At 35.9% G+C, this 11,334-nt stretch overlaps 2 protein-coding genes across 2 annotated transcripts; both read left to right on the top strand.

The window, feature by feature from the left end:
* The first annotated feature begins 2,171 nt into the window (after positions 1-2,171).
* Positions 2,172-4,754, top strand: LOC145230117 (uncharacterized). Its single transcript, XM_080095495.1, has 6 exons — positions 2,172-2,250; positions 2,305-2,398; positions 2,489-2,591; positions 2,738-2,842; positions 4,200-4,348; positions 4,508-4,754. Exons 1-6 carry the CDS (start codon positions 2,184-2,186, stop codon positions 4,659-4,661), a joined length of 672 nt encoding a protein of 223 aa, XP_079951621.1. The 5' UTR covers positions 2,172-2,183; the 3' UTR covers positions 4,662-4,754.
* A 1,295-nt stretch (positions 4,755-6,049) lies between these two features.
* Positions 6,050-10,966, top strand: LOC145228817 (myotubularin-related protein 9-like). The gene is made up of 13 exons (XM_080094010.1): positions 6,050-6,303; positions 6,387-6,541; positions 7,044-7,152; positions 8,433-8,558; positions 8,654-8,824; positions 9,172-9,290; positions 9,411-9,509; positions 9,597-9,758; positions 9,833-9,921; positions 10,091-10,187; positions 10,256-10,432; positions 10,497-10,648; positions 10,721-10,966. Exons 1-13 carry the CDS (start codon positions 6,280-6,282, stop codon positions 10,918-10,920), a joined length of 1,680 nt encoding a protein of 559 aa, XP_079950136.1. The 5' UTR covers positions 6,050-6,279; the 3' UTR covers positions 10,921-10,966.
* The last annotated feature ends 368 nt before the right edge of the window (positions 10,967-11,334 follow it).

Here is an 11,334-nt window from a genome sequence, read left to right as displayed (position 1 = left end):
GTTCTTCTTCTTTCTGTTGGACGTTGTTATTGCCGTTCAAATGTCCGGGCAGTTGTCTGACAGCCAGCGGACAGTCTCGTCATCCAAGGCCGCCAGGCCGCTCTTTCCACTTGGTGGACTGTATATCGGACACCGTGATATTATGTGGTCGGCTGTCTGTTCCTCCATGCCACACTCGCATACCGCAGAAGTAGCCAGGCCCCACTTGTACATGGATGACCTAAAGCGCCCAACCCCTGTTCTCAGCCTTTTGGTTAACAATGGAGACGGTTGATTCTCACTTTCACTTTGACAATCAATCAATTACTGTTTTATTTGTTTCAACGCCAAAATATGAATGAGACAGATGACATAAATGTAAACATGTAAAATAGGGATTGAAACAAAAGGGTGCAGCTGGAGCCACAATTGGCTATTTTGAAAAGCTGACCCTATCTATTTGTTTTTGGTGAATGGTTGTAAAAAGAAACACAAGAAGAGAAAAACAAAACAAGCACTGCGTTATAAGTGTTTTTCTTGAAAATGCATCAAATAAATAACATGAATCTTTGTGAAAATACGGCTGTAAAAATGTGTTCGCATTTCTTCGGGCAGTGACAACAACTTATCCAGTTGCACAAACTGACGCCAAATAAGAATATAGAATTACTTCCACCTTTTCGAGATCCCCGCAAAATGTCCTAAAGGACTGCGGACTCCAGTTTGAGAACCGCTACGTTAACCATTATTGCGATCCAAACACTTCTATTCCGGAATAAATTAGAATATTCGGAAGTCACACGGACGGCGACACGAGAAAACGTTACATACGATACTCTGATCCTTGTCAATTACTTTCTGCGTAGGCTTCTGTTTAGTAAATGGGAGTCACAAGGACCTTTTTAAATTTGAAGAAAAATGCCACTTTAAAAATGTTTTTATGTCTCACGCATTCGACTTTTCGTTGTTAGTTAGTTCCCTGCATATTAGGTACACAGTAAAGGAAATGAAATTTCCCACGTTCTTATGTAGCATCGAATGCTGTGTTTTCTTGAGACGCGGATTTTTATTTGTGTATTTAACGCATATTGTTAAACATCTAGTAACAAACAGGTATTGTTACGCGCGCACACACACCAAACAGTAACATGTACGTTAACCCGCGCGCCGCCAGTTTACCTCTTTACGTTTCATGGTATAGACGTGGTTGTAGCTAACTACTAGAAACTTTCTCCGTTGGTACATTAATTTCATAGAGTATATATATGTATTTTTTCTTAAATTCCTGACTTTTAGGTACATTTTAACATTTCTCCCTGACGCAGATTTAAACACTAAATTCCCTGACATGTCAGGGAAAATCCTGACGAATGGCAACCCTACACAAGTATATACTATGTGATAAATATGATTTTTGCGGGCTTTCACAAGCGCTGACGGTTAGGGCTATTCGGGCTGGGGTGATGGTTTGTAATTGAATTAACGCTAGAATCTGAACTCATTTACCCTTGTTGGCTTGTATTTCACATTCCACACACCATGCGGTACTGCGGTATTTATGTTTAGCATACCATCCCGTAAGTTACAAAGAGCATGCTGAAAATGACAAACATAATTAGCAAACTTGCATAGCAAAGATAGTTTAAATTTCGTCTGTGTTACTTTGTTGGGAGTGGAACATTTTAATCAGAACATCTGTTAGGGTCAGATCAGCTTACAAATCTGAAACAAAATACGAGTAGACCGTTTGTTTCGTGTGTATTGTCTATACAAACCGAAGAGTGAGTGGCAAAGTTGCACTGTGCGGACGAAAACCCTCGACCGCTTTGAGAGGCTGCTCTACAACATTGTGTCGTCTTTGGTGGGTTTCTTGCCAAAACAATGTTCCAGAAATAGAGTGTTTATATTTTAAATGCCTTCTTTTGTACCTTGAGGTAAGGCTATGATGTGTGTGTAAGTCCTATTTGGTTAACTGATTGCGAATATGCGACAACCTTTTGCTGGCAATCAGAAGAACCATGGTAAGATTGGTTAGAATAAGCAAGAATATAGTAACTTACTTTATAAACTAGTTTCCATACAACATTTTTAGATTTATATATTATTCCGTTAATATTTGAATAATTTGAATATAAAAAAGGCAACAGAAAGTAAATTTTGTCCAGCCGGAAACAAAGAAAACAAGTTATTCTTGGGCAATCGACATGGAGTATCCACTTGAACTCTCACATTTGTCTCGCATGTCTCACTATGGAACAGGAATCAGCAAAGGTAAGTTGCAAACTACAGGAATACCACCTCGTAAACTGAGAAATTTTCACACAGGTTTACAGATTCCTGAATGGGATTATAAAAGTGTTGGTAACCACACAACGCCGTCCCGACTATTTTTACAAAAATGTCCAAGAAATGGATATACGTAAGTATATAGCAACTGCTTAACTGTTTGCAGCAAAAACATCGGTATGATGCCAACTCCAATACTAAACCATTGTAAACCCTTTTACAGAATGGAGCTAAAGCGCGAGATGGTGGAAAACGACCGAAAACTGAAAACTGCGATGCAAAAACACCGACTTGTAATGAACCAGGAAAAAAAATCGCTTGAACAGGTGATAATTTTATGAATCTTGTTTTTTTCATATAGCGCGATGGATACTAAACAATGCAAAAAGTCGTATTGTTGAACTTAAACAACTTTTTATTACACAGGTTTAGAATAAATACGAAATGCAAAAAACTAAAATATGTTGTACAGACAATGAGAAAAAACACGAAACCATACGTTTGTCATCGAGGTAATATTCTGTCCAGATACGGGGAAACTTTTAACAATCTTCCATCATCGCTAAGTAAAGGAAGGGTAAGTTAATATTGTCGACCAGTGGTTTTTAACCTTTTTTTGTCTTTCGACCCATTTTAGCAACCTATTATAACTGCATGTAGCGACCCTCTCACAAAATTTTAATGTTCGTTGTGTTTTTTTTACATTCACTATATTAATTAAAGCCAGACTTTTTCTTCTTCTTTTAAAAAAATCTTTTTTAGTTCTTTATCAACAACTTTTCAAAAACTTCTTTTTTGATTAACCTGCCTCACTACACTGGCACGTTAGACCTAACTGTATATAGTCACGTATAAAAGCATTTGTGTGAGTTTCCTTCGTTTGCGAGATAACAACAAGGTTACCGGTGTGCATGTAAACGTGATTAGGGCCCATTCGTTTCTGCTTGCAGAAACAATAACGTTGTTAAATGCTGGGTAAAGAAATAGACCAAATCAAATGTAGGTAACAATAAATGTTAATCTGTTGTAATGATGGCAAATGCAGTGTGTGTGGAAAACCAATAAACAGCATATAAGTAAGCAGAATTGCAAATATAGGAACGTCACATTTTCGTTGAAATGGTCTTCGTATATTTGCAGATACAGTTTTAGCTGCAAAATTTTAATGAAACTGTATAATTGTTCTATACGTTCCAATGCCGAAACATAATTTTGCACGTAAATTCCAAATATAAGATGTTTTCTTTCCAATTTCATATGTATATTTTTTTATTTTTTTTTATTTTTTTTTCTTCACGGGGTTCGAACCCAGGACTCTCCCGGGGACGAATCCCGATCAGGGTTTTTATGTCTGTATATAGGTCAGGCGCGCCAGACCGTTCGGCCAAGTTCCTGCCCTCCAATTTCTTATATTTAAATTATATTTAAATTTTGTGTTGTTTCAAAAGCCTTCGCGACGCCTAGCGCCAATTAAACCACCACCACGAAACTGATATAGACGAAATGTGTGGTATGCTTATTCTGCGCATAAATATACGGAACACATAATTATGACATCGTTATGTAATGCTGCTGAATACTGTTACGGTTTAAAATTGATCGAAAATGACTGAAAGTCAACCGAGTAAATACATTTACATGTGGCGTATATTGCTTTGAATACATGTTTAACGTGTTCCGGCATACAAATTTAAATCGGCAGGAATTTATTTAGGCTTTTATATGTTTTTGAAAAACAAGTCATGTTAAGAAAAATATTAGTAAAGGCTGTTTGAAATGTTACAACAGCATTTGTTGGGGGACAAGTATGCAAGGCAAACTTATCCAAGAAAATCTACCATCGGCTTTTTTAAATTGGAGCGGTGATGTAATTAAGTGCTCGGTGTCACGTTCAATTGTTTTTCAATCAATGTTAAACGAAAAAATATGTTTAGACCATACTATCCAGTCAGTCATCCCGGAGCAATGCAGGAGTTCCTCTAACAGTTGTGGATGCTGAAACAGTTGTTTCTGAGCACTACGTGGTTTGCAGTCGCTGCAAAAAAACCTTTAAAGAGAGTTCAAATACAATCGACGCCTGCAGGTATACGTGCATGAATGACTTGTTTGTGGTAATGGAGTTGTACAAACCAGGTGGTAGTTGATTGTCACGTGATCTCTATATTGAACACGCCTAATTGAATGATAATTTTTAAAACGTGATAAAAAATAATATGGTGTTTGTTGCTTTTTTAACTTGTAGATTTCATCTGGGTCCAATCGTTGGAGTATTTGGGGGAATGTGCCAAGGTTGCGGAAGACTCGATTACACTTTGGGCTGTGTAACTGATTATCACACGAGAAAGCAGAAACAACGCACTGCAAATCAACACACGAAAGAAAAAAATCGTTCCTAAAAGAATTATGCAACCGCACAATCGTTCGATCGATCATTTCCGTACCTATATATTGTTTTCTTTCTTGCCTTGTAATTGTTTGTGGTATAAATATGTCAGGTTTATTTTTGTACTTTGGCTTTGAACCGTTCTCCTTTAAGGTCATTCGGTTCCATAATATCATTAAATACACCTGGACACATTTTGGCAGCTCTGTTGAAAGCATATAGGCGGCCACGAAAAGGTGAATCATTTGAAAGCGCTCAATATAGCTTCTCGCTATACTCGTTAAAAGCACTTGTTAAAAGGTGGTACTTATTTGGTCCTTGACACAACGCCCGAATTGTTTGACAAAATGCGCAGCGCTGGATAAACTGATCAGAACATACGTATAATATTTTGTAATGTGGGGGTGGATAGAAAAAACCCTAACCGATATAAGAAATGAAATTGAAGAAGCCAAAGAACTTCGATCACAGCAGCTTCTAATGCACTTAACATCAGCCGCAAATTTAGTGCAGGTAAATAGGCTAATAGTGCTAGCAAATTAGTTGTCTTCAGTGGACTAGCATTGTCCAACATTTTGTACTTTCGCAAACTGACCACATTGGGGCTGTAAGTTGGCAAAAAAAGAATTAGAACAATACGTTGTTGTAAATCAGCGGTTCCCAAACTGGGGTCCGCGGTCCATTAGGGGTCCGTGAGGCAATTTTGGGGGGACCGCGAAGCGGGTAAAGTAATTCTATAATCTTATTTAGCGTCAGTTTGTGCTACTGAATAAGTTTAAATCAAGAGAATTTTGCTAAACAATAGCCTTTATTGAAAGACAACTATCAAAAATGCAATTGTTCGCGCACAATCGTACTGCTTTTTTTGTCTTGTCTGTAATATCACAAGCTGTCTTTTATAGAGTTTAGATCATTATTATGCGCAATTTTGCATAACTAGCGAAAATCCTGCAATCAACTTTCGTTTTCCTGAAATGCACATTCCAGCTTAAGGACCGCGAGCCCTCGAAATAATGGCAAAGGGACCGTTTTGACAAAATAATGAAAAAATTTGGGAACCACTGTTGTAAATAAATCATCAAGTTACATAATTGTTACAATCGAATTAAAAGTTCACCATTGGATTACGGTATAGGCCTACTTAAAATTTTCGGTGATTCGAAATAAACAATAAAAAATGTATGCTTTTAAAAGTATTACTTCAGATATAAACTAAAACATTTTCTGTTGTTCAAATGTTAAAAAGAGGCCTGCTGCCTGTTAAAAAAACGTTTTTATTCGTGATCGTGTGGTGTGCCTCTTTTGGATGACGGGAAGGTTGAATTCCGACGTGTGTAATTTATACGATAGTTTGTTTGTGGATTCAGTGACTGAATCCGATTCACTGGATTGTGCCAAGTTTTCACATTAATTAAGCCGACTGTGTTTTTTTGCATTTACTTGCAGTTATTTGGGCCAAGGCGCCAAAAGCTATAAACCGAGTAAAGTAACACATTGTCACAGTAAATATGTTTTTGACAAAAAATACTGTATGCTCTTCTCTTTTAGAGGCTTTAATAATTTTGGGTATTACTATTAGTAAGTAGCAGAATCACTATTCACATCAAAATTTTGTAAACGTTTTTTTATTAATGGAGTTCTCAGAATTCATACAGGTGAGCAAAACTATTTAAAAATTAAACTTTTTGGCAAAAAAACTAGAAGCATTGTGTGAATTGATCTAATATTTTTAACACAGACACCAAAAGTTGAAGATGCTTTTTTGGAAGTTGAAAATGGAACAGTTCCAGTAACTGCGTGCTTGACAGGACATCATTTAATACTGTATTCCCACAATGGTGAGAATAAGGAATACTGGATTCTACACAAAAATGTTGATTCAGTTGAAAAAAGGTGAAAATCTTTTCTGCTTGTTTGTGTCAAACAAATTTGCATGTAATTCCCAAATTGGAAAGAATAACAAATCCAATGATAAATCCTCTGCACAATTTTTTGGATTTTCATTTGTAATCTGTGCAAAGCCTTGTAAAGTTTTATGATGCCTTTTGTTGTTGTGCATCTAAAATATACAGGATCACTTGGATCGCTTGATGCATTATTAACACAGCTTGGTGCACCTTTATATCCTTTGGTGCACCTTTGTATCACTTTGTGCATCTTAATATACTTTGGTGCGCCTTTATTCCACTTGGTGCACCTTTGTATCGCCTGGTGCAACTTTATATTGCTTGGTGCAACTTTATTTTGCTTGGTGCACCTGTATAATGCTAGATGCACATTTACCTAGCGATATAAATATTTTGACAAAAAAAAAAATCCCCTGCACAAACAAAATCCTTTCAATCTGGCATATTCCAGCTTAGACTTTTATAAAGAACTTCTGTTTGATGTTTAGGTACTCTGTAGAAAAAAACTTGCTGGTTTTAAAATGTAAAGATTTCACTCAACATCAGATTACTATTCCCACTGCGGATGACGCCACAAACATAGCAAATTCAATTGAGGTATTATATGCTGTTTGTGCTTGTTTCAAAAAATTGGCATATTTTTTTCTTGTTTATACAGTCAGATTAGGGTGTGAATATTTTACATTATGTAATAATATGGTGTTTGTTTGTAAGTTTAGTTTATTCACACTGAGGTAATGAAACCAACAAGAAAATGTGAACAAAAACACTGTTCTGTTACATCAGGGGTTCCCAACCTGTGGTACGCGTACCATCAGTTTTTTCAGGTAGTACGCAAGTATCGATTAGGTGCTTTTTCAGGTAGTACGCAAGTATCGATTAGGTGCTCCCGGAAATGACTTTCGAAGCGCTGTTAGCAAATTTACACTGTTAGCAAAAAAATTTTTTTCATCAACCAATAGGTGGACAGTAAACAAAAAAAAACAAATATCTGATTAAATTCAGTTGTGGTGCTTTAGTGTTATTTTAGTAGGCCAATATTATTCTACTGAAAAAAATATGATTTGATCAAATTAGTTGCTCTGCAAGCATCCAAGTGGTACGAGATCGTAAAAAGGTTGGGAACCCCTGTGTTACATGATAGTAGGGATATTCAAAGTAGAATAACTGGGTATTCTAGAATATCGAATCCAATTCTTTATTATTTTTAACTGTGCAAATATATAACGTTTGTTAACTTAAAACAATTGCAAAAACAGGCACCCTAGCAAACAAAGTTGGGACATTGGGTGATTAATTTTCAAATCCCAATTAAACTATCTGCAATTTTGCAACATGAACTTTGCAGCGTTTACTCACAGCATTTTTATGTTTGTATGAGGTTACGAAATGACCTAAAGGTCAGACGTTTTGGGATTCCTTCACTGTTTTTGCGATATTAAGAGGCAATCCCATGCTTCCAATCGCTGCCTATAATGCCATGACCGTTAAATGTTTTTTGTTGTCAAGTCAGAAAACAATTAGACGCTGGTAAGATGTTGCAAAGCACATGACATAAACGTAATCATGTCATCAGATGCGTAACAACAAGTGCGCCAATCGTTAAATATGCCTCCAATGCACCACCGTTGTTATATCGCCTTGTGACTTGGCGTTATGGTGTTGTAATAACGCTCACTGATTTGAGTACTTTGCCGTCTTTTGCACCTGGTAAAAAAACGTAACGCTTATGTTTACATTTTTACCAACGGCAAGAGCACACATTTATATCGGCTCCAGTTACCCGATATAAATGGCAAAAAAATGGATATTCTACTTTGAACATCTCTACATGATGGCAACATGGGGAAAACATTTTTTGTATTTTTTTATTGTAGACTTTATCCAGCCTTAACAATCCAGCTTTGCAATACCCATTTTTCCATCGACCCAAGTTTACATTTGATGAAGATGGATATGACTTATTTTGCACTGAGCACAGGTTTGCTTCTCTTTCAAAAATGGTAGGTTGGTTTGTTTAGAAAGTATTAAACATACGTTACATTCAATTGTACATAAGTAAACATGCTCCTATTTAACTTTTGTTTGCTGTTTTAAGTCTGATCAATGGAGAATATCAAACATCAATCTTCACTTTTCTGTGTGCAATTCCTACCCATCACAAGTGATTGTTCCAAAGGATATTAGTAATGAGATGATTGTAAAATCTGCAAAATTTCGTTATGGTGGTCGTTTTCCAATTTTGAGCTATCTACACACTAATGGCCGGGTAAATGTTACTAAAATGGTAATAAAGGCTTATAACTTATAATACAAATGATGGTTGTAAACCACTGTTTTAAGGGCCCCCTCTAATACAGTATCTATCTATGACCAGAATGTGCTTTTTAAATCATGCAATTGTAATAAAATGCACAATCAATGACCAGGCTTGGTACAACCACAATTTATTAGTCACTGAATTGGTAATTTCCTGGACTGCAAAAATATAAATATATTTATGAAGGCTTGTTATATGTATTGAAATTGACGAAAAAATTCATGAAACATTCTTCCAAATTAAAGCAAAAGTAAAAAAGGCATGGAATAGAAATATGGTTTTAATTTTTTTACCAGGTTGTAATGAGGTGTGGGCAGCCCTTAACTGGACAAAATCAAAAGCGTTGTAAAGAGGACGAAAAGTTAATAAATATAGTGCTTGGTTCAACTCATAGAGGTTACATTCTTGACACAAGGTTTGTACTTTTTATAGTTCCGACTCTGTCTGGTGAAATACAGAAACAAAAATTAGCAAAGGATTTAATGCTACTTTGCAGCTTTAACAAAGTTAAGTTTTTTTGAAAAATTGTTTGCAGAACAACCCAGGCTGCTCTCCAAGCAAGGTCAAAGGGTGGTGGTTTTGAAACGGAGTTCAATTATCCACAGTGGAGAAAATTTCACAATAGTTTACAGAAGTAAGGTTTTCTTTGGTAGTACTCAAATTTTTGATATAATTTGGTTATCAAACAGTGGGTAAAATTTATTATGTTGTGTTTTTACAGGTACAGCATTCAGCAGGAGAGTTTTGTTCGAATTGTTGAAGCATGCCAAGATAGAAATGCAAGCAGTGACAGATGGCAAAGTAAACTAGAGTCCAGCAACTGGTTGTCACATGTTAAGGATGTTCTTTCTGCTGCTTGTCTTGTTGCACAATGTGTTGATAGGTAAATAGTAAGGATATCATGCAAAAAAAGTAAAAAAAAATGTTGATTTTGTTTATAGTTGGGTTTATTTTCAGAGAAGGAGCATCAGTGCTTGTCCACGGATCTGAAGGAACTGACTCAACTTTATTAGTTACCTCATTGACCCAAGTTATTCTTGATCCATGTAATTAATATTTTTATTCATATTGCACACAAACAAGCATTTTTACCTCAGTCACAGTGTTGGTCTCGATGGACTCACCATGTTGTATTGCTGTTAAATATCATTTTAACAGTAACTGAACTGTTTGTTGTAAAGTAGGAACTGTTTTATATTGTATATTTATCAACAGATTGTAGAACAATTCGTGGATTTTTGTGTTTGATTGATATGGAATGGGTCCAGGCCGGACATCCATTCGCAGACAGATGTTTTCATGGTGCTCAAAGGTATCTTGTGTTCTGATTTCATGTTTTTGAATTGTAATAGTTTAAACACCTAAAGTTTTTTTCTCTAGCAATCAGCGAACAAGATCAGAAGGCCCAACTTTTACCCTATTCTTGGATTGTGTTCATCAACTTTTGCAACAATTTCCATTGTCCTTTGAATTTTCTGCATTACTATTAATACATTTACATAGGCATGCTTATGCATCAGGCTTTGGTACTTTTCTTTGTAACAATGAAATGGAAAGGTTTGTGACTTCACTGATAATGTGCAAAGTGTTCTTCAGTCTGAGTTTACTCATATCTTTTTAGGCGTAAGTTTAAAGTGAGGACAAAGACAGTATCTCTTTGGTCATATTTGTTGTCTGTTAATGTTCTACCAATGTTTCTAAACCCACTTTATCAAACCAGGCCTGGTGTAATTTGGCCATCTGTGGCTCCACAAAGCTTGAAACTGTGGGATGGTAAGTAACCTGGATACAAGCAGGTTTTCTACAGGACTTTTGTTTGTTTTACCGTGTTTTTGGCAATTATAGGTTTATTTTTAAAAGACATCGATCCGTCACCCGAAGTTCAGAGAATTGTCAGTGAGAGCATTTCCTACATGGAAGATTTGCAAAATCAAATATCTGAACTTACCAAAGAAATTAGTTTGCTGGAGAGAGAAGAAGAAACTACATCTCCACTGTTGCAAAACGGACAAAACCAGGCTATAGATTGTCAAAATTCTGCATAATTTTTTCTGTTTTGAAAATAGTGCAATACAAACTTTGTTCATTTTATATTTCTTGTGTGTACAGGTGCAATCAATATTTGTAGATCGAACAACAAGTAACTCCTTGTTTAAATATGGCTTATCATTTTATAATTTAAATTACCCTTTGCAAAATTTCATACAACTTACACTCTATGCCCGACACCAATGTTGCTGCAACAAACAAAAATGACTGCTGATTTCAAAGCTATTCCAAAATTAGCCAAAGTGATTATATAGTAATGGCTAAAAAACCTTGCAGTGATATTATCAGATGACTTTTTTTAGGAACTTGTCAACATATTTACAATCGTTTTTGTGTAGTCAGATGGTTAATGCGGAGATGTTGTTTCCATACTGAATCAAAATCGTCTGTAGAAAAGACCTCTCAAAGCA

This window comes from Phallusia mammillata, chromosome 5, assembly GCF_965637545.1.
Source record: "Phallusia mammillata chromosome 5, kaPhaMamm4.hap1.1, whole genome shotgun sequence".
Lineage (NCBI taxonomy): Eukaryota > Metazoa > Chordata > Ascidiacea > Phlebobranchia > Ascidiidae > Phallusia > Phallusia mammillata.
Note: the sequence above shows the minus strand (reverse complement) of the source record. Positions and strands in the feature narration are given on the sequence as shown.

What these genes read in the sequence shown, in the direction of transcription:
- LOC145230117 (XM_080095495.1), top strand. Translation starts at nt 2,184, where the DNA reads ATGGAGTATCCACTTGAACTCTCACATTTGTCTCGCATGTCTCACTAT. An exon ending in TGTCCAAGAAATGGATATAC is followed by an intron (nt 2,399 to 2,488) that starts GTAAGTATATAG and finishes ACCCTTTTACAG; the next exon opens with AATGGAGCTAAAGCGCGAGA. An exon ending in AATACAATCGACGCCTGCAG is followed by an intron (nt 4,349 to 4,507) that starts GTATACGTGCAT and finishes TTTAACTTGTAG; the next exon opens with ATTTCATCTGGGTCCAATCG.
- LOC145228817 (XM_080094010.1), top strand. Translation starts at nt 6,280, where the DNA reads ATGGAGTTCTCAGAATTCATACAG. An exon ending in ATCTACACACTAATGGCCGG is followed by an intron (nt 8,825 to 9,171) that starts GTAAATGTTACT and finishes TTTTTTTACCAG; the next exon opens with GTTGTAATGAGGTGTGGGCA. An exon ending in GGTTACATTCTTGACACAAG is followed by an intron (nt 9,291 to 9,410) that starts GTTTGTACTTTT and finishes AATTGTTTGCAG; the next exon opens with AACAACCCAGGCTGCTCTCC.